Genomic DNA, 27,283 nt, shown 5'->3' with positions numbered 1-27,283 from the left:
TTCTAGATTTATAGACCCAAGTTATCTTTCCAATGTTATCTTCTCCTGTTTCTATTCTTATTTTAGCAAAACTGGATTGCCATTCTCTTCCCCCACACCCTCACTCTCTGTGAGAGGGACAGTTGGCAGAAGGTAAGACAGGAAGGGTCTTTGGTAAGTGGAACTCTAGGGGAGAGGATATTCCTGGATGGTGCCATGGCATAATCAAATGTATCAAGTCACCCAAGCTTCTTGGTTTCTATCAAAATCTGATGTCAGATACCATTTCCTTTCTGAAATCTTTCTTGATCTTTCAACTGGAAGGTGTGATCTCTCCCTGTGAAATGTTCCAGCCCCTCCCCTTTCTGTGTTTGGTATTTCTTTCACAGTGTACCCTATTCTGCCTTCTGTGTAGCCGGTATTGTCTGATTTCTTTGCTTGGACCATCGGTTCTTGAGACTGGGGGCTGCTCCCTACTCATCTTTCTGCCACACCTAACACCTAACACAGTGTCAGACACGATAATAACTCCGTCAATCCTTGTTGCATTGTGGAATGCAGTAAAGGGTTGCCAGCCAAGCCCAGAGAGTCATCGGATAGCTTTTGGCCAAGGCTATTAGCTGTTATGAGTTAGGTGAACATGGCATGCTTGTCCCAAAATATTCCCCTGCAGGTAACTGACATTCGTTCTCTTTAAGATTGACAGAAAGCTTACAACCCATGTTTAAAATACAAAATCCGCCTAGGAAGGATCAAGAAATAGAAGGAAGATCCCGAGGACAAGCCTAGCTCTTTTACCCCCTGGAGCTATAAGGGGCAGCATACAGACACTAGAAAGGACCCGGGCTGGGAAACAGGAACAAATCTTTGATTTCACAGTCTTGCCCGGGGACTTGACTGACAGTAGCTGCTGCTTTAACTTCCATCTGTGGCTTCACGCCTTTTTAGAAGAGACTCAGGAAATCTCACTCCGGTCTTACAGGGAATATTTTCAGCCTAAGAGGAAAATTGTGAGCATGAGAAGCAAGCTCATCGTGCTTTCCCACACCCAAAGACAGACTCATAAAACAATAACACTCTGGACAGAATCTGAAGACACACGGTACAAAACGTATTTGGTTTATTATTTTAAGTACTTTTAATACCACTGCGGTGGTGAAAACATACAAGAAACGGGCAGCAACCCCCCAACCCCTGCCTCCAAACAACGTTTAATTTATGTTTATGTATTTGTTAGCCACTCATGTCTTGAAATTCATCTACAACATCATAAACCCATAGCAAATTCCGAACTGAGAAATTCATTGTTAGGACAATATGATAAGGGAAGATATGGTTTAAGTGGATAAAACCGCCCAAATTTTAATCTATATTTGCGTTAATCGAGATCACGTTTTATCTGCATTGGCTCGGATTTTTTTCCCCTCAGGGATCCTGCAGCTGTTCTTCCTGCTTCATTTGCCGAGGAACACTGCCATCATGCGGCCTGACGTGGTAAAAACAGCTGATAGAAGACGGCCCCATGGTTTTAATTTTGATGCTCTCTCCAGAGAAATGTGTGTGGCTTTAAATTGTGCTTTGTTGTTTGAAGCTGATTGACTTCTCGAGTAGCGTCCTTAAGTTATCTGCCAAAGGATGAACTGTCAGTTTTTGAATCCCCAGTATATAGTGACCACATTAAAAATAGCACGTCTATGGATGGAACTAGAGGGTATCATGCTTAGCAAAATCAATCGGAGAAAGACAACTATCATATGATCAATCCGATTAGTCAATCGGAGAAAGACAACTATCATATGATCTCTCTGATATGAGGAAGTGGAGATGCAACATGGGGGGTTAAGGGGGTAGGAGAAGAATAAATGAAACAAGATGGGATTGGGAGGGAGACAAACCATAAGTGACTCTTAATCTCACAAAACAAACTGAGGGTTGAGGGGGGAGGGGGGTTGGGGGGTGGAGTTATGGACATTGGGGAGGGTATGTGCTATGGTGAGTGCTGTGAAGTGTGTAAACCTGGCGATTCATAGACCTGTACCCCTGGGGATAAAAATATATTATATGTTTATTAAAAAAAAATCTCCTTCCCAAGCCTGGGGAAAAAAAAATAGCACGTCTACAAAATAATGAATGCTCATGCTTATTTTACAAATTTGTAAAGTTTTCATAAGTGTATCACTTTAAAGACAGTAGAATACCTTTATTACGTAAACTAATGTGGCTGCCTCTTTTTTCTGCACACTGGTAAGTCCCTTTAGGGAGAAGAGATGTAGGGAAATGTAGGCAGGCAGCATCATTCGGTTCAGAAATGAAAAGTATGAAGCTTGACCCTAGGTTGGAGCCTTCAGTTTGCCACAAATTAATTATTTAATCTTGAGCAAGTCCCATAAGCTGTCTGGCCTCACTACTTTCTTAAATGGAGTTAAGTTTGATACACTTCAGTCAAAACTGCTTTCCAGTTGATAATGCTGTGATTCTCACCTGACAAGTAAACAGGTTCTTTCAAAGGCAAGAATGTTGTTTTCCTTTCCCTGTGATTTTCCTGTAAATATGCTCTTCCTTCCTCCCCACCCCCACCCCTAGCCCTAAGTGAAGCTTTGTCTGCATGACTCAGCAAGCAAAATTCTCTCTGCAAGAACCCAGAGATTATGTGTTGGGCTCAGCACCGTTCCACCCGAAACGGCTTTCATGCCCTTTGTGGGCAGTCACAGTTTAGGTTATCTCACAGATAGAAAATAAAGTTGATGAATCTTTGAAACCGGTAAACAGCTTACAGGCTTCTGAGAGTCGTAGGTAAAAATAAATAAATAAATAAAATAAAAAAGAAAGCAAGCAAGAAAATTCCAGAATCTTAGAAAAGACAATTCAGAACAGTCTAATGTCTTTAACACCTGAAAGGGAAGGACAATTTTCTTCCGTAACTACACCTTCTGCTTTATAAATTTGTCAAAAGTCAGAAGAGGATGCAGATAGTGCTTGGAGCACAATCGTGAGGTTAATGTTCTGATGAGACCAAATGATGGTAAATTATTCCCTGGAGCTGATTTTGTGACGTGTGTAACAGGGTGAGGGATGGAAATACAAGCTGGCGTTGATGTTGAAACTGTGCCGGAAGGGCACAGAGATGCAGGGCAGTTGCTAGGAGACCTGGAGCACAGAGCTAATGCCCCCGCTGTCTGCGCGGGATGTTTCATCTCAAGAAACCTTGTCTTTCACAGTCAACGATGACATTCGATGTATAGTCTGTCAAAATTCAGGTGGACCAGTGCCTGGTTATTACTTGTGTCAATCCAGCCATTCTATCATCCGCCACCCAGAAAGGGAGCAAATGAAAGAGAACAATGTAAGGTCGTGCCGCTGACCAAGAGGCTCCAGGAGAGCTCAGCGATTCCCTACAAATTCAGTGTAAATACTCCTACATGAAAGACACCCGGTGTGTTCGCTGATAGTAGTTTCCAGGAGTGTGAAGTTGTGGTGGAAAAATCGCCCCAGCATCCCAAAGTGAGGGACGCCAGGCCACAAGCAGAGTTCTAAGTGAATGAAGATGTGCTGGAGTAGGATGTTGGCCTCTGTTGTTTACAAAGCAGTCCTTTCAGCCATTTGTGGGATTTTTAAAAACCAGATTTTGGGGCGCCTGGGTGGCTCAATGGGTTAAAGCCTCTCCCTTGGGCTTGGGTCATGATCCCAGGGTCTGGGGATGGAGCCCCGCATTGGGCTCTTTGCTCAGCAGGGAGCCTGCTTCCCCTTCTTTCTCTGCCTGCCTCTCTGTGTACTTATGATCTCTGTCTGTGAAGTAAATAAATTAAATCTTTTAAAACAATTAAAAAAACAGATTTTATGCAAAATGTGCACTTCCGGTCTGTAATTACCACAGAGAGCATAGACACGCAGGACTTCAGAACTGGAGGCGTGTTGGGAGTTCTTCCAGCGCCCCCCACTGGTGGAAGACGGAATCTGAGCCTGTCTGTGGGCAAAAGTGATGGGCAGCCCGTTCAGAAAATCATGGCCCAAACTTCTGCCCTTGTAAAACGTTGCCAAGCTTTGCCAATACCCAGGAGGCACTCTATTCGATGAGAGGAAAGACTACAGGCTGAGAAGTGGGTCTGGTAGGTCTTATTTTACTTAGAGGAAACTGAGTCACTGAGAGGTATTTTGAATTATTCGAACACACAGCTAATTATCATTAGAGCTGAGAACGATCCAGGTTTCCCAACCCAGTGCTCTTTTCCAGTAACACCATATAGTCTTCCGCAGGAGGGTTGGAATGTTCTGTTATTCTAGTGATATGAAAGGCTGCAAGAGTAGTCCTGTAATGCTTCTAGAATGTTTTACAATATGCAAAGCATGTACATGATTTCACTTGATTCTTACAACCTTGGGAATTATTCTCATGGGATAGTACGCTTAACACACAGAATTGATCTGCGCTATTATAAAAGTATAGTTCTAATTCTACTAGTTTTTTTTTTTGTTTGTTTGTTTGTTTTGTTTTGTTTTTAGGTCTCTGTTGTAATCCTATTGCCATACTTTAAGATTGAAAACGACATAGTGGCCTTGGAAGATAGAGAATTGGAACCCTAATGTGGTTTGGAATTTTTCTTTCATGTTTGCTCCACTTCATTATTGAATACTCACAGATAAAATAAAATGTGCGCTGTACAGCTTACCTATGGAAAACACGAAATTATCATCAGTTATAAGCCATTTTCCAAGAGGGATCAGTCCAGGGAGACAGCAAATATGAAGATGTTGTTCTAGGCTAAACTTGGAGAGAACAGAATTGCACTCCGGTTCAGGAAGTAGAAAAAAAATGAGACAAATGTATCCATCAGCATACACGTTTATGCTTTATTGAGTTTTAAGAATACCTAGCAGGGGTGGGAACATCTAAGTAAAGATGGCCTCTGGGGGCCGCCATCTTTTCCATGCAGGGTCTTCACTTCTCCTGCTCCTGGGCCCTAGTAAACTCTTCCCCTAGAGACCAGCATGTCCTGGTCTCACATTTCCTTCATGTTTTTTTGCTCACGAGGGAGGATTTCTATGATCTGAAATTCTCAGTGCTTTCCAGGTCCATAACACTTCTCTAGGACCAGCCTGGGAGTACATGATATTTTTACTTATTTATTGGCCCAGAGGAGCACAGCTTTTTCTAATCTGTACAAGAGTGACTTGTGGGTGGGCTCTGACCCTAGACCTTCCCAAGTTTATTTTTCTCGGTGGTCTGTATTACCACCTGATAAACTATCTACTTTACTGTCTGTTTTTTAAATTATCTCATCTCCTACGGATGCTATACCATGAGGACATTCATGCAGCACCATGGGGTACATGGACAGGAACCAAATTATCAACACCAACGTGTTAGCCAAATGACCAAGCCATTTAAAAAGGGGATCTTCTAACTCCTCGCCTTTGAATCTTTCAGCTAAAGCCTCAAATACCATGCAGGGGAGACAAGGATTTCCCACTGTGTCCTGTCTGCATTCTTGACTCACCGAAACCATGAGAGATGCTATTATTAGTGCTTTAAGCCAGTACATTTTGGGGTTATTTGTTATGTAGCAAGAGATTACCAAAGAATGCCTGGCCCACAATATGTTCCCAATAAATATTCATTGATTTAAAGGATAAACAGAAGCAGATTTTTTTTTCCTAGTGTACTCAGTGATCATAATACAATGCCTGTTATTAAACAAAACTGTATAAGAAGTCTCAGCTCTAGAGCCTCACTGGTTTTGGAGTCTCAGGATATAGGCTCAAGTCTTGGATCTGTGACTTATTTGCCATTTGACATTGAATAATTCATTTATAGCCTTTAGTTCTCGGTTTTTCCACATCAGTAAACTAGAAATAATGATAACAGGTATAATTAAGCTACTAACATGTGCCACAGACTTGGAAGAGTTGACTGTTGACTGTGCAGAGCCCTGGCTCAGGGCTCTCTTGAAACTCATGCTGCAACTGGAGTTGTCCATGATGTGAATGAATAAACCATCTTTACCTTAAGTCAGTTGCTGGTGTCACCTACACCCAAAGCTCTTTATACAAAGCATTCACATGAACAGAAATGAAACAATAGCAAACAAAACAAGATGACATGTGATGAGTAAGATGATCATGGTAGACTCAAGGGTAACCAACAAAGAAGAAAGGGATGTCAGATCACCGTATCAACCATTTCTGTGAGCTGGTGGCAAGGACATCCTCATTCATCAGCCGGGGAAAGTCAGGGAGGCCCAGTGGGGATCTGTTTTCATAGAAATTTTGGTTTCTGTAGGTATCTATTGGAAGCCTTGACTTCGAATTTCTTCTCTGTGACTGCATTTGACAGGTAATGGCTGGCTTAGTAGCATCAAATTCATGTTTAAATGCCATAAAGGACAAAGGAGCAATTTTGTTCCAGAGAAGTTTCATAAAGTGGCCAGACTGTGTTGTACACAGGCATCAAGAAAACAAGCAGCCAGGTTTCCATGGTCGTTCCCTCCCCTGCAGATCCCCAGAGAGTATGAGAGGGTCTTATGGATCACTTGCCACAATATCATCGCCTTGTCAGAAAGCTCTTCATTTTGTTCCAAGGGCAGAGGACACTGCCCTGGCCGTGTCGTGAAACACTAATAAAAAACTCGTCTTACGGGTTGAAGAGTTTTCATTTTTAAGAGTTGAGGAGACAGGGATTTCTGACAGGCCTGGATGGACAGCATGAAACATGACCATTGTGAAATGTGGCCTCCTGAGGCTTAGTGAGATGGTGGCTTGAAGCATGGTCTGGATAATAAAGGCAGGTCTCAAGTCTGTTTCATTAGCATTGGTCACCTTGCTTCCTATAAGTTTGATGGGCAATTTAATTAAACTGCTTTGTGTTTTGTAAGTGCAAGTGATTATCTCTTGATTTTATCCTCTTCTGCTCAAGTAAATTGGTCAATGATTGATTTTTTTTTTAGCATCATAATACAGGTAACTTTCTCAGTTGTATACATTTCATCATGGAAATTTGCTTTGTTTTCTCAAATTATCCCACCAAGTTTAGATGTATTTATTTTTATGGCCAAGAGATGGGACTGAAATAGCTTCTGTGGGAAAAAAAAAAATCTTTTTTTAGGTTAAAATTGTAAATTTGTTTCCAAATATTAAATCAATGCTTTTTATTTATTTTAAAATCCTGTTTCTTATAGCTTTTGAGGCCAACTCTTGAGGTCTATTAACCCAAGGAAAGAAAGTATGGAACAGCCTAGGAAAAATTGGCCATTAATCAAATTTAAGTCTCAATGCATACTTTGAGAAAGACAATAGTTGTAAAAAATCAGGCATTAAGAAAATAAGGATTTTTCTAGATCACTTGATCTCCTTCTTTTGAATACCAAGGACCGTGCCCAAAGAATTCAGGATCATGGATCCTGTGGATCAGGATCCACAACACAAAGGTGACACCTTTTCTACCTATGATGGGAAGTCAAGCTTACTAAGGGGGAAAAGGAAACGTTAAAGAGGAAGCAAAATCCAAGACCGGACATTTCTAGCCAGCAAGTCTGGACATCTTGAGTGGAAGAAGTACAGTTTAATCTAGAGATTGGATGCCATATTCTCATCCCTGTTCACACATTTTATGTGTTCTTCCAGGGCTGAACTTTGGCAGAGCAGTGGCAGGGGAGAAGACCTAGAAACAACCAGATATGCCTGAGGGTCTAAAGACACGGAGGTTAGGGTGAGCATCAGGAACAATGTAGACTCCTTGAAGAACTCCAACCCTCAGCTTAGGTCTATGTCCATTCTGGTCCTAAAAAGATGACAAGAAGGAGCCTGCCTATACAAAGCTGCTAGTTCCTCATGAAGTGTGAGGGGTGGCAGTGTGCCCAAAGGGAGCCTTGGAGTTTCCTGTGTATATCTTGCATTAACGTAGCCAAGAGACTGCAGTCTTTGAAGACATCAAATTTGGAGACAAATGACTGGGATCACGTGCTCTGATGGTGGAAGCCAGAGATCTGAATATAGTAAGGAACAATTTAGGGGAGTCACTCTGCCATGGAGATCAAGGAGGATTTTCAGGATGATGAGTCCATCTGAGGACTCTCTCTCCCCACAAGAGATCACATAAGCTGCTCTCCTACCTCTGACTGATACTCATCTGTGATACACTAGTCTGACCATACTGATTATTCATCGTCAAAGTCTCTTCTAACTGATACTGGTTGTTAGATATTAGTAGTTTGAATGTTGTTTCTGTCCATATCTCATAGTTCCAGAAACCAGTTTAGAGGGAAAGTCAGAACTCTCAAAGATAGAGAATTTTATCCACTGTAATGGAGCATTTACCCAAAGTGACTGCTAAAAATTTGGATTGGACTAAACATATTAAGTTAGACTAAAATGAAGTTTTGCCACCAAGATAAAGAATCCATAAAGGGAGAATCCGATCAATTATTCGAATATAAACAAACTACATTGTTTGTCTAGGACATTTAGTGAATTTGCAGCTTTGTGAGGAATGTGGTGTCCAGGAGATGGAAAGATCTGGGGACTTCCATTTTACTTAAATCCACTAGCAATGCTAAGTCCTATAGGATGGAGATTTTTGTTTATTTTGCTCACTGCTGTATCTCCGGTGCTCAGAATGTGTCTAGCACATGGTAAGTGCTCGATAAATGTCTGTTGAAGAAATTATAACTTAATGTGAGGCCGACTTGCAAAGCGTCTCCTAGGAATCACAAAACAATTTCAACAAAAGCAGAGTGTCACCCAGTGTGACACTGGGTGCCATCATACTCCCTAGTTTTTAGCTCCCTCTAGGCATATTATGTTCCATTTTAGGCACCCAAATTTAAGAATGGGCACACATCAATAAACTAGAGAGTATCCAGAGGAGGGTAGGCAGGACAAAAGAATTTTGAAAACCAGCGCATATAGGGAACAGTTGAGATTAGTCAAGGAGAAAAATGATTGATGAGAGATAGGATGCTATTTTCAAATGTTAGAAATTCATTAAGGATTAAGAATGGAATACATGTATGATTATATGTTCATAATTAGATTCAATGAAAAAAATTATGGATAAGCAATTTTGGTGCAGTGTAACAAAGGAAATACTGACTCTAATTTTCCAGTAATGGAATGGATTACTTTGTGAACCAGGATGTGAGAATTACGTATTATCTTGTATTTTCTTTTCAATATTCACTGGTATTTGCCTCCCTGTCCCTTCAACTCATTGTATATTCTTGAAAGCAGAAACATGTAAACTTTGGAAGGTAGGGTTAGGTTTAAAACTTCATTACTGTGAAGAATTATGGGGCATATCAACTGATTGTCCATTATCTCAGGCCCTAAGGTCACAAGGTGGCAAACTCAAATCAGACAATGTATCTTTGAATGTAGAGTCCAGATCTCACGGATTTCCTGATGTCCATTGCAAAGTGAAATTGCAAATTTTGTAAATGAGATAAGATTTCATGAAGTTGATGAAAATGTAAGAGAACTGCCCCAATCACAAAACTAGTCACTCATGAGGATTCGGCGGCGTTATTTCTCTTAATAATAGAATAAGAAGAGTTTGAAGACATAAGGATTTAACAAGTGTTTCAGTGGGAATTGCAGCCACTGGGTTTGAAAGTCATTGGAAAATCAAATGATGAAGGCAGGCCCTTGGCAAAACTGATGAAGCTCTTGAACACTTTCATAAATATGATCTTTTTTACATTAGTTTGACAAAAGTCACTCTAACGTTAAAGGATATTGCTTCATGTTATTATGAAGTTGGATCAGAATGATGATCTTACCACGAAAATAGTAAACAATTTGTTTTGTGGTCTTATGAATTACACATAGCTTCTGTCAACTTAAATGTTGTTAAATATTAGGTGAAAAAGTGTTCCTCATAATTTTTGTCTTTATTATTTAAGATGAATTTAAAATGAGCCCCTCCCCCCCACTTTGTGAAATTTGGTCTTTGTTTTACATAGATTCCATTTTGGTGAACTTCTATAGCAAAAAGTATCCTCTAGTAATGCAAAACTCCTGGATCTCTTTGTTTCTTCTAGTAGGAATACTTTGTTTTTTCTTTTAGTTTTGTCAAAAAGGGACAAAGTTTATCAATAATATCAATAAGTGCTTTATTTCTACTTAGGTTGCCCATGGGGATACCAAAGAAATAGTGGCATCTTATTTGCCACCAAGCACCACGCTAAGGACCTTGTAAATAATCAATAAATAATTATTTTTTTCATTTATTCATTCATGCTAGACAGCAAGGACCTAAGAATAATTCAGTTCCTTACTTCTTAGAACCTACAATTCTGTAGTTATTCTGAGTTAACAGGTTATCCTTATTAATGTCATATATATACTTGTACAGAAATACCTTTCCATCACGAATGTAATATATACTCATTGTAGGTGAATTCAAAAAATAAGAAAGTGATCAAGAAGAAATCAAATGTAATCTTACCACTAGGAAATAAAAGCTCATGATATTTGGAGAGAGATGGTTATAGACTTTATTTCCTATGTGTGCGTATAGTACATATATTTATATATGTGTATATATTACATAAATATATGCAAATTATATAAGTATATATAATTGTGCAAATTATATAATATGTACAAATGCATATTTATACATTATATATAGATTTTTAAAAGATATTTATACTATACATACTATTTTATAAATTGTCTAGCTCACAGATATTTTTATTTTTTTATTATTATTTATTCTTTTTATAGATTTTATTTATTTACTTGAGAGAGAGTGAGAGAATACAGAGGGAGAGGGGAAAGCAGACTTCTCCCTGAGCAGGGAGTCCTGACATAACACCTGTTCCCAGGACCCCAGGATCATGACCTGAGCCAGGAGCAGAAACTTGACTGACTGAGCCACCCAGGTGCTCCTCAAAGACTTTTTAATAAGTATATGTCTACCTAATCATAATGACTGAAAGGTATTCCATTATATGAATATGCCATAATTTGTTTATCAAATTTTCTAACTGTTGGTCATTTAGATTGCTTCCAAAATTTTTTCTATTATTAACAATGTAACTTCCCACACATACATTTTCACTCATTTATCCATCCTTCTTTTCAGGTCAAGTATTTCATACTATGTTAAGCTTGAAGATTTAAAAAAAAATTTAAAAATTAACAAAAAATTTAAACACTAAAAAACAAGCAAACTGAATCTATAGTGTTAGAAGTCAAGATAATAGTTGTCATTGGAGGCTTTCTATTGGAAGGAGACATAAACAGTGTTTCCAGCACACTTGGACTATGCTGTGGTTTGATCTGGGGTCAGTTACATGGGGACCATCACTTTGTAAAAATTCAACAAGCTGTACACTTATGACTTGTCACTTTCTTGTATTTAGGTTGCACATCAATGAAATAAGTTAAAAAATTGTGCTATGATATGCATCTATGTTTACAACCTTAAATATATTCTAAGAATCAAATACTATTATCATTTTAAGTTTTTTTTTTAGTTCACATTGCTAATTATTTTGCAGGAAAATCTGTAACAGTTTTGACTCTTATCAACACTATATAAGTTGTGATTTCACTGCATTCAAATTAATACTTCTTGTCATCATTTTTCTAATTTTTAATAATTTATAAATTTAAAATTTGATTGTTTCTGCTTTTTAACCTTTTATTTTTATTTTTTATTTTTTTAGATTTTATTTATTTATTTGACAGATAGAGATCACAAGTAGGCAGAGCAGCAGGCAGAGAGTGGGGGCGGTGGGGGGGAAGCAGGCTCCCTGCTGAGCAAAGAGCCCAATGCAGGGCTCGATCCCAGGACCCTGAGATCATGACCTGAGCCAAAGGCAGAGGCTTAATCCACCAAGCCACCCAGGTGCCCCCTCTCTAACTTTTTATTTGGAAAATTTTCAAACTTACAGAAAAGCTGAGAGAATAATATAATGGACACCCAGAGATTCTTCATTAGATTTGTCAATTTTCCACTTTTTCCCACCTTTTCTTTCTCTGACTCTATTTACTTCCCACCCACATGTACACACACACACTTATACATGCACGTACGTGTGTGTATATACACACACATTTAGTTCTCCGTTTCTGAACTATATGAAAAGAAGTTTTAGACATCATGGCAATTTACGCCTTCATGCACCACATAAGAATAAGGATATATTTCTGCATAACCACAATCCCCCCACCATGCCTTGGAACAGAAACAGTATTTCCGTATTGTGAAGTAATATCTAGTCTGTATTCATACTTCCACAATTGCCCCGGTATATAGTCTTTTCTGTTTCTTAAATACAGGATTAAATGAAGTTCATTCACTCATTGCACTTGGCTGTTTTGTCTCTTTAGTCTCTTTTTACCTGAAACAGTCCTGCCACGCGACCCTCCCCAGCTTTCTTTCACGACATTGAGATTTTTCAAGTCTAGGTCACTTGAAAACCTTCTGTTTGTTTTCCAATGTGTACAACTCTGCCCGATTCCGTGGGCTTATGCCACAAAATTATTATAGGTTTTCAGGGACATATGTCTCAGAAGCTGTAACAAATTTTCTTTTTTTGGCTGTTGGCTAATCAGAGCAGGACGCTGGATCTCCAGTTGGACACCAGATGTTTTTACTGAGGGGTGAAAAAAAAAAGCATTAAGAGCTTTTAAATCTTAAGCTATTGCTTTGATCATATAAGAAATAATACTGACATTTCGTTCCCTGAAATGTGGTGCAAGGGCTTTTCCTTGATATTGACACGATATATTATTCAATGAATCAGTGAGCATAGAACCAGTTTAAAAGACCTGAAAAGGCAGTCACGGCCAGGAAGGATATTTTGAAGTTTGAAATGATCCCTATATAAATAGAACGGATCAGCATAACTTTGGGATAAAATTAGCCGACAGTTTGTGGGCTCTCCAGCATGTGCCTGTTTGCTTGGTGCCGCTCTCCTGATAAATCACAACAAAGCTTCCAGAGGGAGAGGAGGAAGGATGGAAGGCACCACCGCCCCTATCACTAAATCCGCAGCTGCCAAGTTAGTTAAGAGAAATTTCCTTGAGGCTCTCAAGTCCAATGACTTCGGAAAACTGAAGGCCATCTTAATCCAGAGGCTAATAGATGTGGACACGGTTTTTGAAGTTGAAGATGAGAATATGGTTTTGGCATCTTATAAACAAGGTAAAAATTAGAGGTGTGATTATAAAATCGATAGATAATGGATTTTTTTTTTTTTAATGCACAATGTCGGTCACCCAATCTAAGCCAGGAGCTTTTACAGTTTACATATGTATTTTTAAAAAAATATTTCTAATTTAATCTTTTTCTCTTTTAAACTAGACCGTATTGTGAATGGGATATATTTGTGTTTCTTTCTGTCTATCTTTCTATCTTTTCTTTTCTCTTCTCTTCTTTCTCTATCCTTGTGTCTGGAGTTTGAAATCCTGGACCATGATATTTATTAGTGTACTTTGCTTTTATTTTGAACTTTTCTTCTGCCTACAATGACATAGAATAAAGAAAACATCTCTAGATTATGGCTAAACAGACTGCTAAGATCTAATCCAGACAGAGGGACTGCCTTGGGGACAGGCGGCTAACTCTGTGCTTACACAGCCACTGAAAGGTATATCATCTCTGTGTCTATCTGGATGGAAAAGGGGATTTTTGCCCCTATTTGGAGGGTTAATGAATGGGTAAGTCTCTGCCTTGATGCACCTTGATGGTCCTCATCATGTTAATGAGTTTTTAGTTCAGGCAAAAAACTGAAACCAGAAAAACCCCAAAGTTAACTTTTTTTCCTTGACTGTAATAATAGATCAAAACTGTAGATATCCTAATTACAGAATGGCTGCCTTTTAAAGAATGAGAGGTAACAAGAACGAAAACGGATTTTTTTTTTTATCAAGGGATTTTCTGGAACCCATGCCTGAGAAATCAGAAATAAATTAGAAGTACGCAGATTCTGATTTCCCAAATCAGCTAGTTAATGGGGAACCTGAGTAGCGAGGCCATCTGGTGAGCAAACTACAAACAAACACCATGTTCAACATAACTTCTGTTTAAACAAAATAGATGATAAGGTCTTGTGTACAGCATTTGGAGAGAGAGAGCAATTCTTTCTTCTTGTTGTAAGTGCTTTCCATTCACATATAAGCCATCAGCACCATCAATTTTCAGAAACTAATGCTAATGGTATATATTTCTCCATTAATTTACTGTACTCTGGTTGTTAGTTCTGAAGGAAGAATAGAGGAGGCCAGTTACTGTGTTTATGATTTTTTCCTGGAGGGCTTTATCATAAATTGGCATTGCTATTTTGACTGGAAGATAACGAAGAAGTTTGTTTTTTAAAAAACTGGTTGATGGAGCTCTGTTAGAAAGAAGGAGTGTATAGCATGTAATCACATTACTTTCTCCTTCTGGATCTGTTCAGTGAAAGACTGAACACTAAATACATTTTTAAGGTATCTTTTAAGCTCATGTGTGTGCCCATGGAAATAACTCAGGTCCGAGTCAGTGTAATTTATTTAACATTGAGTTGTGAAGACTGCCTCTTCCCATCTCTTAAACATGCCAAATTGAGTGGATCCCTCGAGGTTTTGAGGTTGTAAGAAAAAGGAAGTTGAAGGGCAGGCTCTGGGGAAAGAAGATGCTGTTTCTCCTGCTTCCAGGGGGTCATCACCCTGAATCAGAAGAAAATACAGTTTTCATCCTTTCTGTCCATATGAGCCGATTCCTATGGTCCTCATAGAGCTAAAAATTCATTCACACGAATGGGAGTTTTCATAGTGTTAGGATTGTGGGATGTGGCTTTCCATTTGGGAAACAGCGAATTATAGCCTCTGGGCAAGAAAAGTAGAGTTTCATTTCTTATGCATGCCAGGTGAACGTATGCACAGAAATCATGGGATTTGTGATCATATCTTCAGGGTTTATAGGGGAATCGTGCCTGTGTCTGTGTGTGTGCACACATGCTTGTAGGCACAGAGAGAAACACACTCTTCTTTGTTTAATATGAATATGGGCATCAGAATCTCTCTCTTCCATCTGAAATCTAGATTAAAGGCTCCTCTTTCTTCAAAGCTTTTTCAATTTTTTTTCCCCACATTTTCACATGTCTTTCAGACTCATTATCGAACCTTTTAATATTTCAGTCAGGAATGGAAGTGATAAATAGAATCTTGGTTGCTAGCCAAGCAAAGTTGACCTAAGTGGTTATATCAATTTCTTAAGTCACAGAGGAATTCCCAGGGACCAGGGTAGAGCTGAGCAGGCTGCTCTGGATAATTAGTTCAGTAGAGGTAGTTCCTTTTGGGACGTTGAATTCTAGTGCATTGCTACGCAGCAGGTTTTGGTTTTTAAAAACAAATTTGAAAGGTGCCACGCAGAAAAGTGTACAGATCACAAGCGTACAGCATGATTAATTTTCATAATGTAAACAAACCCATATAACCAGCATCTGAATGTGGAAATGGAAACATGACCTGTTTACTTTAAAAGTATGAGAATCTTCAAGTTTTAGGTATTTTGCAGCTTACTAAGACGACACGATCTTTAAATTTGCTTGTAGGATGAAAAATATAATCTATATTCAACATTTCATGGTCCCGCAGATGATCAACAGGGGTACAATTAATCCCAAAGCATTTTTACTTCTTTTAGGACGTAGAGCACTTTTCATAGAATTTCAAAAAGTGATCCCATTTTTTCCCCTGAATATGGTATGTTTAAGTTTAGTATACAAGTCATTTCATAGTTTTTGGAAAGACAGTTCAGAACTCTGTGGTGAGGAAATCAGCTTGGGGTCTCAACATTGCTCCCCCAAATCCACATCTCATTGGTACAGTCACGTAAGCAAATATAAAATGTGGGTTTTGTGAGGAAGGCAGAACCAAGCATCTGGAAATTCACTTCTGCTTCCTCATCCCACTGAATAGCTCCCCTCGCCCACGGGAAAGAGAGCGGAATTCCAGAGCTTAGGTTCAAACTGTGGGTCCCACCCAGCCCCAGCACCTAATAATGATTGTTATAGTTGGGGAGTCCTTGTTTTATTTTTTTAAAGTTATGTTAAACTTCATAATCAAATCTTCAGAAAAAATCACGTTTTACTAATTGAAGAAAAAAAAAAAAAAAGCCTGTCTCACACTTTAGAAAGCAAACATTAAAAACATGCCGGCTGACATTTGGGATAACTCCTGGAGGACAGCAGGGACATGTGTCTCTAAAGCAAAAACAAGCAAGCAAAATTCCATCTACCAGACGACGGCTTTCAAATGGGAACGGCGTGAAGAAAAGTTAGATACACAAACAACTTTTTAACTGCTACACGCAGTAAGTAGCTGCAAAGTCAAGGGTTGTTAATGATAGAAAGTTTACCATGAGCCAAGGGTGCAGTCTCCAGAGTGAACACAGTATCTGTAAGAAAATCCGAAGCTATTCATACGGGCTCTCACTAGTGATCCCTATACTAGAAATGTGAACATCCATAAAGCTGTTTCCAAAGGCTTTTCCAACTACATATTGCGATTCTCTTTCAGATGTATGAGCCCTGGCACGTTAATGATACAGGCAGAATACCGTACATCTCTCTTGGGTATGAAATTCCCTAGTCAGCAAGGTTAATCAGAGTCTTTTATTAATCAGTGTAATGCACTTTAAGCACTTCGTTTATGGCCCACAGCTGCAGGTTCTTTGGTTGGTAGTCATATTTTTAATTGAAATAACCAATGAGTGATTTTGCTGGAAAACTTTCTGGCAGGTGTTCTATCTACTTTAGTAAGTAACAACTGCCTTCCAAATATCTTGAAAGCTCTTAGTTCCACTCTCTTAATGAATAATCTCTTTATCACCTCATTTTCCTCTTTGCCAGAAATATGCTCTCCTACAATCCTCTTACCATCCTCAGGTTCTTTTCCTTTCCTGGGTGTTCAAACTTTTTTCTTTCTTTCTTTCTTTCTTTTTTTTTTTTTTAAAATATATATATTTATATATATATATTTATATTTAATTTATTTGACAGAGAGAGAGAGACAGGGAGAGCAGGAACACAAGCAGGGGGAGTGGGAGAGGGAGAAGCAGGCCTCCCCTGGAGCAGAGAGCCCAATGCGGGGGTGGGGGTGGGGTGGGGAGGTTGCTGGGAGGCTCGATCCCAGGACTCTGGGATCATGACCTGAGCCAAAGGCAGACGCTTAACGACTGAGCCACCCAGGCGCCCCTCAAACTTTTTTCTTTTAAATGTTGCATTTCAAGCTGGCTTTTTTCCCCCTCTCCTGGGGGAGTTCTGAGGTTTATCCTGAAAATGTTAGCTATTAAAAGATAGCCAAGAGTTGTGCTTTCCTCTGTAATCCTTCGGTACTGTGCAAATACGTGGACACAGGCCGAGCAAATGTCTGCTAATCCAGCGCGAGCAGCGTGTGTAACCTTTGGCTGTAATAACAGAGGCTTCTCGTGTGTGGGGTGCTTTGGACTCAGAGAACATTGTAGCTGATCACTGTTGCGCAGCCCAGGCTTAGCTGAAAGTTTCCCAGAGAGGTGAACACCCCCAAACACAGAGCAGAGTCAATCCCTTCTTCCAAGAGGTAGCCTGAACACGGACCCTCTCTCTTTACCGTATTTCCTGAGCGCAGGGCTTCTCCTCGGCTATTCAGGCCGGTCTCTGGTTTCAGATTTAATTAAACACACGCGCGCGCGCACACACACACACACATGATCACTCCGAATACCTTTGTAGGGGTTGAACTTCTAAGATGCTTTTAGAGCTTTTTGCGTACAAGTGCTGCTGGTTTTGGGGGGCGGAGAAGTGGGCAGTCAGCCCGTCACCCGCGGCGGTTTAAAAACATGGGGAGACCAAAGATTGGGTTGATCTGTCCGTACCAGTTAGACAGGCTCGAGCGCTGTGTGCTCCTTAATCTTATCCTTATTTGTAAAGCGGAGACTTTGTCAAGACCCTCTCCAAATCCCCTGCGTGCTGATAATCTGTGATGTTATGAAGGGGAAATGATATAAACAGATGATGTGTCACGGTCTGGGGAAGGTGAAAAGTGACTGTAGATGCTATAAATCCATGTGGGCATGGCCTGCCTTTGAGAGACTCTGCGGGATTTTTGCCCAGGACAGGATCTGTAGTCTCGTCTCTGTTAAACTCCGGGCTCAAGCAGAGTTCCTCGAGCCTTTGCTACTGGCGCACTGCAGACCTGCGGGGGACAGGGGAGGTGAGTGGCTTACAGTATTGGGGAGGCAGTGGCTTCCTGACTCCCCCCCTCAGGGGCTTTGTTCCCAGGTTCCACCCGCCCCCCCCCCTTGTGCCCATCTGAGCACACAGGGCAGCCTGCCATCTGCAGAGGGTAGCAGAGGGGACTCTGAAAACAAATGCTCAGAATTAATCACACTCTAGGCCTGGAAGCACTGGGATAATTCTGCCCTGGAAAGAAGGAAGAGTGTACAAAATGAACATGTCCGATTGGTTAGTTAGCTGTAGTTCTGTTGTTCTGTGACTGTTGGAGGCTGTACGTTAGAAGGCAAATTCTGATGTCTTGGAGGTCCGTAGCAATACAACATTTTAATAGGTGTTGCCTCACTGCGGTTTCTGAGGATGGCCTTACCTCAGGTTTGGTCCCCAGAGTGGGTAGGTGAGGTGGAAAGGACACTCTTGCTGCTTCCCACACTTGGTACAAAGCGACCTGTGGCAGCAGGCTCATTTTAAGGTGTGACTGCCCAAGGTGTGGCCATACATAGCCTCCTTGCTGTGGGCTGCTCCGTTCTCTCCAGAAGGCTTTCCCACTATGCGTGGGGTCAGATGATCTGGAATCTCAGCCCCACCCCACCCCCCACTGCACATACACACCACCACCAAAAAGTTCTGTTGCGTGGCTTCAAGATACATTTCAGTGGGCCGTGATCTGTATCTGATAATCTGTCCCCTTCCTATTTATTCAGCTTCTAGGGGCAGCAGCAAAGGTGTCTTGTTGCCAACCACCTACACAAACTTCCATCTAGGAGGGGTGACTGGTAGGCAGAAGCTCATCTGGGGTGGGCTGAATCCCAGGACCCGGCTGTCTCCGAGGCTGATTTACTGGTTAAAAATTATGACCAAAGGAACAGGCGGAGGCAAGGGACTGAGAGACCAAGGATGACTGATGCCTGGAATAAATGGGGCAGGAGAGATTCTCCAGGTGCTACTGGGAATTTAGGAATAAAACATCCACCAGCAAATGCATTTCCATATCAGAGATGTGGTGTAGTATAGATGAATTCAGGATCTGCTTTCCTTCCTCGTGATTTGTGACGCAGGATGGCTGCTAAAACCTCTTCTGTTTCCACAAAGACAAAGACAGATGGAAACCCTGCATTGCAGATATCCTGAGTCCATTAGCTTGGACTGAGGCAGGCGACTTATGGCTCTGGCAGGCTGAGAAAGTGGCAGTTTTCTCATCTGGAAAATGAAAGTCTTGGACTGGATAATCTTCCCTCCAGCGCTAACATTCTGTGTTTTCTTTGATTTTACATCAAAATGGTGTTTTCTTAATCAGCTCTCTACTGCTTCCTTTTCTGGGATCATTTTTCTTCCTATTGCAGAAGCAGGCACGAGTTTCCAATCAGTGGGTGCACAGAGCTGCCGAATGTTGGCTGCTAATCAGCAGGCAAAACGTAGTCCAGTTTCCAGATCTGGAACCAGCTTCTTTCCAAGACAGTTAGAAGAGACTGGCTTTGCAAATTGCTTGTTGAGGAAATCTGAGCGTTAAAATGACTGATTAAGTACTGGTGCTAATGTGATTCATTCATTATCAAAAGCAGGTTGCATACCACAGAGCCTGAAAACTCTGCTCAGAACAGAGATTCAATGCACACAGCTAAATAAGAATGTATAAATGGTACACACACATGCAGCATTTATGCCTGTTTACACACACACACACACACACACACACACGCACGAACATTACAGGCACAGGGTTGATAATTCCACAGCCCAGACTGTCCGTGATACTGTTTGTCTCTGCCGGAGAAAAGTCCCCATCAATGAACCCCTTTCCTTCACAGTGTCTGGGATCTCAAATTAGTATCTTAACACTTAGTTCTATCAGTTGAATCCAGATTCCCACATAAATTCGGATAATCCTAAGAGGGTCGCACTTTAAAAAATCCTCAGTTCATTAGACTTTAGTGTGAATTAACTTTGTGTTTCTTTTTAAAGAGACGTTGTGGATAAGGAGAATGCTGGGAGGGATGGAAAGTCAAATGGCCTTGGAATTCTGAATAGAATGAGAAAGGGATGTGTGTGTGTGTGTGTGTGTGTGTGTGTGTGTGTGTGTGGTGTGCATGTCTATGGTGGAGAGTGGCTTACAGAAAAACAAACTTCAGCTGGGTTCATTCATTCCCTCAGGATTAGTCAGCATTGTGCACGACCCTGTAATATGGTCTTTGAAACTAAATTATCTTTCTGCCTCTGAAGAGGGGACAATAGTTTATTTTAATTTTACTTATTTTCGCAAATAGGGATACACGCACAAGGCACTGAATTTAAAAGCTCAAAAAGGAGGCATCTGAGGACGAGTAAGTCTATGTCCTTGTCTCCCAGCCCCTAGTTCTTGGAGGTCACTGCTCTAACCAGTTTCTTGTTGGCAGGGCTGATAAATATTTTCACATATGATAGCATGTTCTGTACACTGATCAGCCCCTGCCTTTCTTGCTTGGTAATATATCTTGAGATTTTCCCGTATCCATACACACAGAACTGCCCTCTTCTTCATAACGGTTGTATAGTATTTGATTGTATGGACACACCAAAAAAGTTTTTTAAACAGTCTCCTATTGATAAAGATAGAAATTGTTTCCAATGGTTACCCATTAGGATACCATACTACCATGTTGTAGTGAGGTGCCTGTTCTTACCCACAGGCCAGGTTATTGTAACACCTGACAACTTCATACTCTTCACAGACTTCAATGCAGGTGGGGTTCTTGGAAGTTGTGCAATACAGTGACCCTGGGTGGCTCAGTGGGTTAAAGCCTCTGCCTTTGGCTCAGATCATGATCCCCGGGACCTGGGATCGAGCCCCGCATCGGGCTCCCTGCTCAGCGGGGATCCTGCTTCTCCCTCTTCCTGCTGGCTGCTCCCTCTCCTTGTGCTCTCTCTCTCTCTCTGTCAAAAAAAAAAAAAAAAATACAGTGGCCCTTAGAGAGAATTCTCTCACGTGAGTGTTTATACTTGTAGGATAAATACCAGGAGTAGCTCGTATGTGACGTTCCTCACTTAAATGAGAGAATTTTAATACTTGTTATGTGGTCCTCAACCTCCAAGGGCCCTCTAGATGTTCATCATTGGTGCCCAGAAGTATTCACAATATTCTGGATTCATTCTGGCCTCATCTACTCAGTAGAGAATACAACTTTCACCCCTTTTGTTTTGGGCACTGCACTTTCATTAATGGAGCTTAAGACCGAGTTAGCTTTTTGGCAGCTCCACCCCCTGTTGGCTCTTTTTGAGAATTCTGTCAACTCAAGTCCCTAGGTCATTTCTCAAATAAATTAGCATTAAACCGTATTCCACTTAGCTTGTACTTATATAGTGGAATTTTATAACTTAAAAGCAAACTTCTGATTTATCCATGTTAAAATATATTTTGTTGTTTCAGCCCTAGAGTCTCTTCCAAGCTGCTGGGTTATCTTACATCTTCATCTGGGCCTTAGTATTTTATCTTTTTGAACCCATTTTCCATTACCCACTCCTACTGAGCTTAATATTATGGCTCTAGGTACTGACATTGGAAGAAGGTTTATAAAATTATGTTTGTTATGGCTTGTGAGACGTGTGAGGGAGAGACGGGGAGGGAGGAGAGAGAGAACATTTCCAACAACTAATGGGAAGAATTTATCTAAGATCTCAGTTCTAGGATCAGCCATGCTTCTCCTAAGCAATTAATTTGTGTATCGCTTGTGGGCATAGTTAATTGTGCAATACATCATGTTTTCCTATTTATTTTGGCTGCTAGGAAGTGCAAAGGCAAATTTGCAATGTGGCTCTAGTGTATAGGACAAGGTTTATATTTTGTGTACCAATCTTACCCTTGACCACTTTTTATTTTCCTACCTTATTTTTTCCCCTTTGCCCTTAGATCATTTAAAAAATCCTGTATTGTGTAAAATTTGTGAGTTGCCTTAAGTTTTTCTTCCTTAAGAGATATTATAAAAACCAATAGGCAGGCACATAAAATCTTCACAAGACAAATTTTTTTTTTGAAGATTTATTTATTTGACAGACAGAAATCACAAGTAGGCAGAGAGGTGGGTGGGCGGGGGTGGGGGGAAGAAGGCTCCCCACCGAGCAGAGAACCTGATGCGGAGCTCGATCCCAGGACTCTGGGATCATGACCTGAGCTGAAGGCAGAGGCTTTAACCCACTGAGCCACCCAGCCCCCCCCCAAGACAAATTTTTTAAAGACATCAAATACATTCATACCTCTGATTGACAACAACAGCAGCAACTATAGGGCAAAAGAACCATGATGGAATAAAAGGTATAATCTTGTAACAGCTTCAGAAACATTCAAGGCAATGATTGAGAGTTAAAACAATAAGAGTCTCATGTAACTCACCATGTAAAATAAAATGTGATTCCATAAATGAAGGTGTCAAACTCAAATGCCTTGAAGGGCCAGGAAGAATCAGTAAATAAAGCAACGAGGTAATGGAAAATGCTAGAAACAGAGAGACTCAAGAGTGACTGTCCTGCTCAAGATATCCAAGCATGCTTCTAAACTAGACATTTGCAGGGGCGCCTGGGTGGCTCAGTGGGTTAAGCCTCTGCCTTCGGCTCAGGTCATGATCTCAGGGTCCTGGGATCGAGCCCCGCATCGGGCTCTCTGCTCAGCGGGGAGCCTGCTTCCTCCTCCCTCTCTGCCTGTCTCTCTGCCTACTTGTGATCTCTGTCAAATAAATAAATAAAATATTTTAAACTAGACATTTGCAGACCCACCAGTTACTAGTTTGCACTTCCGAATGACTCCTTCCCCCTAATTTTATGAATGTGACCAAAGTAAGAGATTTGTAAAAATTTTCACAAAACAGAGAAAAATCCTAGGCCAAAAACTTAAACTTTCTTTCCTTTCTTGTCCAGGTTACTGGTTGCCTAGTTATAAGTTAAAGTCTTCCTGGGCAACGGGATTGCATCTCTCTGTCTTGTTTGGTCATGTGGAATGTCTTCTGGTGCTACTGGACCACAATGCTACAATCAACTGTAGACCCAACGGGAAAACCCCCCTTCACGTGGCTTGTGAAATGGCCAACTTGGATTGTGTTAAGATCCTCTGTGACCATGGAGCAAAGCTCAATTGCTACTCCTTAAGTGGACACACAGCTTTACACTTCTGTACAACTCCTAGCTCCATTCTCTGTGCCAAGCAATTGGTTTGGAGAGGTAAGACTTTCTGGGTGGCTGACATGGTCATCTATTTGCACACTCATGGTTGTGAAACTTGGTGATCATTACTTTCTTCAAGTAATGTAGTAGGTATCCCATTTATAAGTCTAAACACCTATATATATACACATATATATATGCACACACATATATATTTATAAATTTATATATTTATATAACTATATAAATGCACATGTTGGTCCAGGTGAATTCAGTGATGATCACATTGGATTCATTATTTTCTTCATTGGAGGAGGTTCATTAGTTTACACATTTATTCAACAAATATTTATTTAGCTCTTATGATGTGTCAGTTAATGTGCTAAGTAACTGAAAAAGAAAATAGTTTCTGCCTTCAAGAAGGTATATTCTAGAAAGGGAGAGAAATGCTAGCAAAATAAATTCATAACTATGTAATCATAAATTGGGAAAGGAGCAAAATAGGGTGTTATGAAAGAGAATGTCAGGAGTAAACTATTCAAACATGTATGAAGATTCCTCTAAAGATATGATTTGTGAAGCTGAAACTTTACGAATGAGAGGGAGTGAGCCATTGAAAAAAGAGCCAAGGGGAAGAGAAGCCCAGTTATAGAGAAGAGCATGTGCAGAGTTGCTAAGGAAACAAAAAACCTGGACTATTCAATACATGGAAGAAGACCAGTGTGGTCGGAATATCATGGGTATGGGGTGGGTCGGAGGGACAAGAGGGTAGAGGAGAGTGCCACATGATGACATTGGATGTGTTGGGTAATAGCTTGCTGGGTGCCAGGGCATGAAGTTTAGAAATGGAGGCACAGAAAAGCTTTAAGCAAGGAAATGACATGGCTTAATTTTCACTTAAAATTATTATCCTGATGGTAGGCAGAAATAGAATTAGAAGAGACCAAGAAGGGAAGCAGGGAGACCAGCAGTGAAGCTATTGCAATGGCATAGGTGAGAAAAGACGGTGATTTGCATGAAGGGGCAAACTTGGATACGAAGATTAGAAGATGGGTTTGCAATATTTTTTTGAAGCAGAGTTAATAACATTTGGAGATGGATTTTATATGGATGAGTGGAGAAGGAAAAGGAAATTTCAAGTATCATTGCCAGGTTTCTGGCTTTAGAAAGTGGATAGATAGTGATGCTATTTTTTTAAAATATTTATCTATCTATTTATCTATCTATCTATCATATATCTATCTATTTGGGAGCTAGAGAGCACTGAGAAGAGGGGCAGAAGGAGAGGGAGAGAATCTTAAAACAGACTCGGCGCTGAGCATGGAGCCAAACGTGGGGCTCGATTTCACAACCCTGAGATCACAGCCTGAGCCGAAACCAAGAGTCCTATGCTTAATTGACTGAGCCATTTTTTAAGATGAAGAGACTTGAAGAAGAATCGTGTATGTGGGAAAGATCACTAAATAGTTTTTTTTTTTTTTAAAGATTTTATTTATTTATTTGACAGACAGAGATCACAAGCAGGCAGAGAGGCAGGCGGTGGCGGGGGGAAGCAGGATCCCTGCTGAACAGACAGCCCCATGTGGGGCTCGATCCCAGGACCCTGAGATATCATGACCTGAGCCGGAGGCAGAGGCTTAACCCACTGAGACACCCAGGCGCCCCCACTAAATAGTTTTTTAGGGGATACTGGCTGGCTCAGTTGGTTAAGCGTCTGACTTGATTTTGGCTCAGGTTATGATCTCAGAGTCCTGGGATGGAGCCGTGTGTCAGGCTCTTGCTCAGTGGGGAGTCTGCTTGTCTCCCGCTCCCTCTGCTCCTCCCCCTGCATGCGGTCTCAAATAAACAAATAAATAAATCTTTAAAAATTAGATTTTTAGGGGCACCTCGGTGGCTCAGTGGGTTAAAGCCTCTGCCTTCAGCTCGGGTCATGATCCTAGGTCCTGGGATCGAGCCCCGTGTCGGGCTGTCTGCTCAGCAGGGAGCCTGCTTCCCCCTCTCTCTCTGTTTGCCTTTCTGCCTGCTTGTGATCTCTGTCTGTCAAATAAATAAATAAAATCTTTTTAAAAAATTAGTTTTTTAAAAGTCAGTTTATAGAGGTATAATTCCACACACAGTAAAATTCAGTATTTTTGAGAAACACGTCATGAAATCATCATCACGGTCACTTTCAAAAACTTTTCTGATGTTCTTTGTAGTTAATCCCTTCACTGGACCCTCACCTCCAGCAACTACTGGTCTGTGCTCTGTCCCTATAATTTTGTCTTTTTCAGAATGTCGTATAAATTAAATTATACTATATGTAGGTTTTGGGCCTGTTTTTTTCCTACTTAGCATAATGCCTTTGAGATTCACCCATGTGCTTGCACTCAACAGTCTATCAGACCTTTGACTGCTGAGTAGTATTCCTTATATAGACATAACACAGTTAATCAGCTCCCCTGTGGGGGGACTTTTGGATTGTTTCTAGTCTTTGGCAATTTTGGGGAAAAAAAAAAAAAGCTGATATAAACATTTGCATACAGATTCTTGTGTGGAAATGTTCTCATTTCTCTTGGGTAAATACCCAGGAGTGGGACTATGGGTCTTGTGATAAATTTATAAGAAACTACTTTCCCCTTTTTCAATCTAGTTGTACATTTTGCATTCCGACCAGCAATGCATGAGTTCGGTTTCTCTCCATCCTTGCCAGAACTTGGTGATGTCAGATTAAAAGAAAAATTTATTTCAGCAATAATAGGTATATAGTAGTATCTCATGGTTTTAATTAACATTCCCCTAATGGCCAAGGATGTTGAGTATGTTTTCAGGTATTTATTTCCCAGCTGTGTATTTACTTTGGTGAAATATCTGTTCATATCTTTTGCTCCTTCTTTTTGAAAATGGGTTGTTTGTTTTCTTATTATTGATTTGTCAGTGTTCTTTATATATTCTGGATACTAGCCCTTAATTAGAAATGTTTGCAAATATTTTTATTCTTTCTTTGACTTTTTATTCTTCCTGCCTTTAGAAGAGAAGACGCATTTAATTTTAATAAATTCAATTTATTCATTTTTACCTCTTATGTCTTATGCTTTATGTGCCCTAGCTAAGAAATCTTTGACTAACCCAGGAACAAAGATTTTCTCCTATGATTATTTCTAGAGGTTTTATAATGTCAGGTCTTACTTTTAGGTCTTTGACTCATTTTGAGTTAATTTTTGTATATGGTATAAAGCACCGGTTGAGTTTCATCTTTTTATGCGTGGGTAAGTTATCTTATATATATACAATTGTTTCAACATCATTTACGGAAAAGACTGCTTCTTCTCCATTGAGTTGCCTTGATATCTTTGTCAAAAATCAAGTGGCCAGATATGTATGGATTCTCTGACTTATGTGGGTTTTTTTGTTTGTTTTGTTTTGTTTTGCTGATGTTCCACTTGCTTGATTGCTGAAGCTTTAGATTAAGTCTCAAAATCAGAGTGAGTTTCCCCAGATCAGTTTTAAACACGAGAAGTTTCAGATCGCTCTGAGACCTCAAAGTGAAGGAGTCAAAGCTGTACTTGACATAACGTATGGATTGCAGAAGAGAGCTCTGGACTAAAGCTGTAAGTTTAGGAATTGTTGGGGATTGTTTAGGAATTGTTATAGATTGTATTTGAAGCCAAGGGAATCAATGAAATCACTTGGATAAAGAGTGCGGAGAGAAAAGAGAAGGGAGGACCAAGCCGTGATAAATTCTTACATTTAAAATGTTAGCAGGATGGAGAGGGGCCAAGGAGAGTGAAATGGATTGGTAAGTGGAGTGAGAGAGAGCCCAAGAGCATTTTTGGCATCAGGGGGACTAAGAAAGAGGCAGGTTCAAGAAGGAGGAGGCGGTCAGCTGTATTGATGGCCACTGAGAGATTTAATTAGATGTTCCATAGATTAAGTGACAGAATTATCACTGACAAAAGCAGTTTGGGTGAAACGGTGGGTGTAGAAGCCAGATT

At 40.4% G+C, this 27,283-nt stretch overlaps 1 protein-coding gene across 1 annotated transcript in view; it reads left to right on the top strand.

Annotated features, from left to right (window-relative positions):
* The first annotated feature begins 12,865 nt into the window (after positions 1 to 12,865).
* ASB4 (ankyrin repeat and SOCS box containing 4) overlaps positions 12,866 to 27,283 on the top strand; it is a 62,541-nt gene continuing 48,123 nt past the window's right edge. The window contains exons 1-2 of the mRNA XM_032874724.1: positions 12,866 to 13,129; positions 23,067 to 23,366. Of these exons, the coding sequence (XP_032730615.1) occupies positions 12,943 to 13,129; positions 23,067 to 23,366 (487 nt within the window). The 5' untranslated portion in view covers positions 12,866 to 12,942. The remainder of the gene's footprint in view (positions 13,130 to 23,066; positions 23,367 to 27,283) is intronic.

The sequence above is a fragment of the Lontra canadensis genome, unplaced genomic scaffold, assembly GCF_010015895.1.
Source record: "Lontra canadensis isolate GAN:19392208 unplaced genomic scaffold, GSC_riverotter_1.0 scaffold2, whole genome shotgun sequence".
Classification (NCBI taxonomy): Eukaryota; Metazoa; Chordata; class Mammalia; order Carnivora; family Mustelidae; genus Lontra; species Lontra canadensis.
This window is presented reverse-complemented; position numbering and strand designations above follow the sequence as displayed.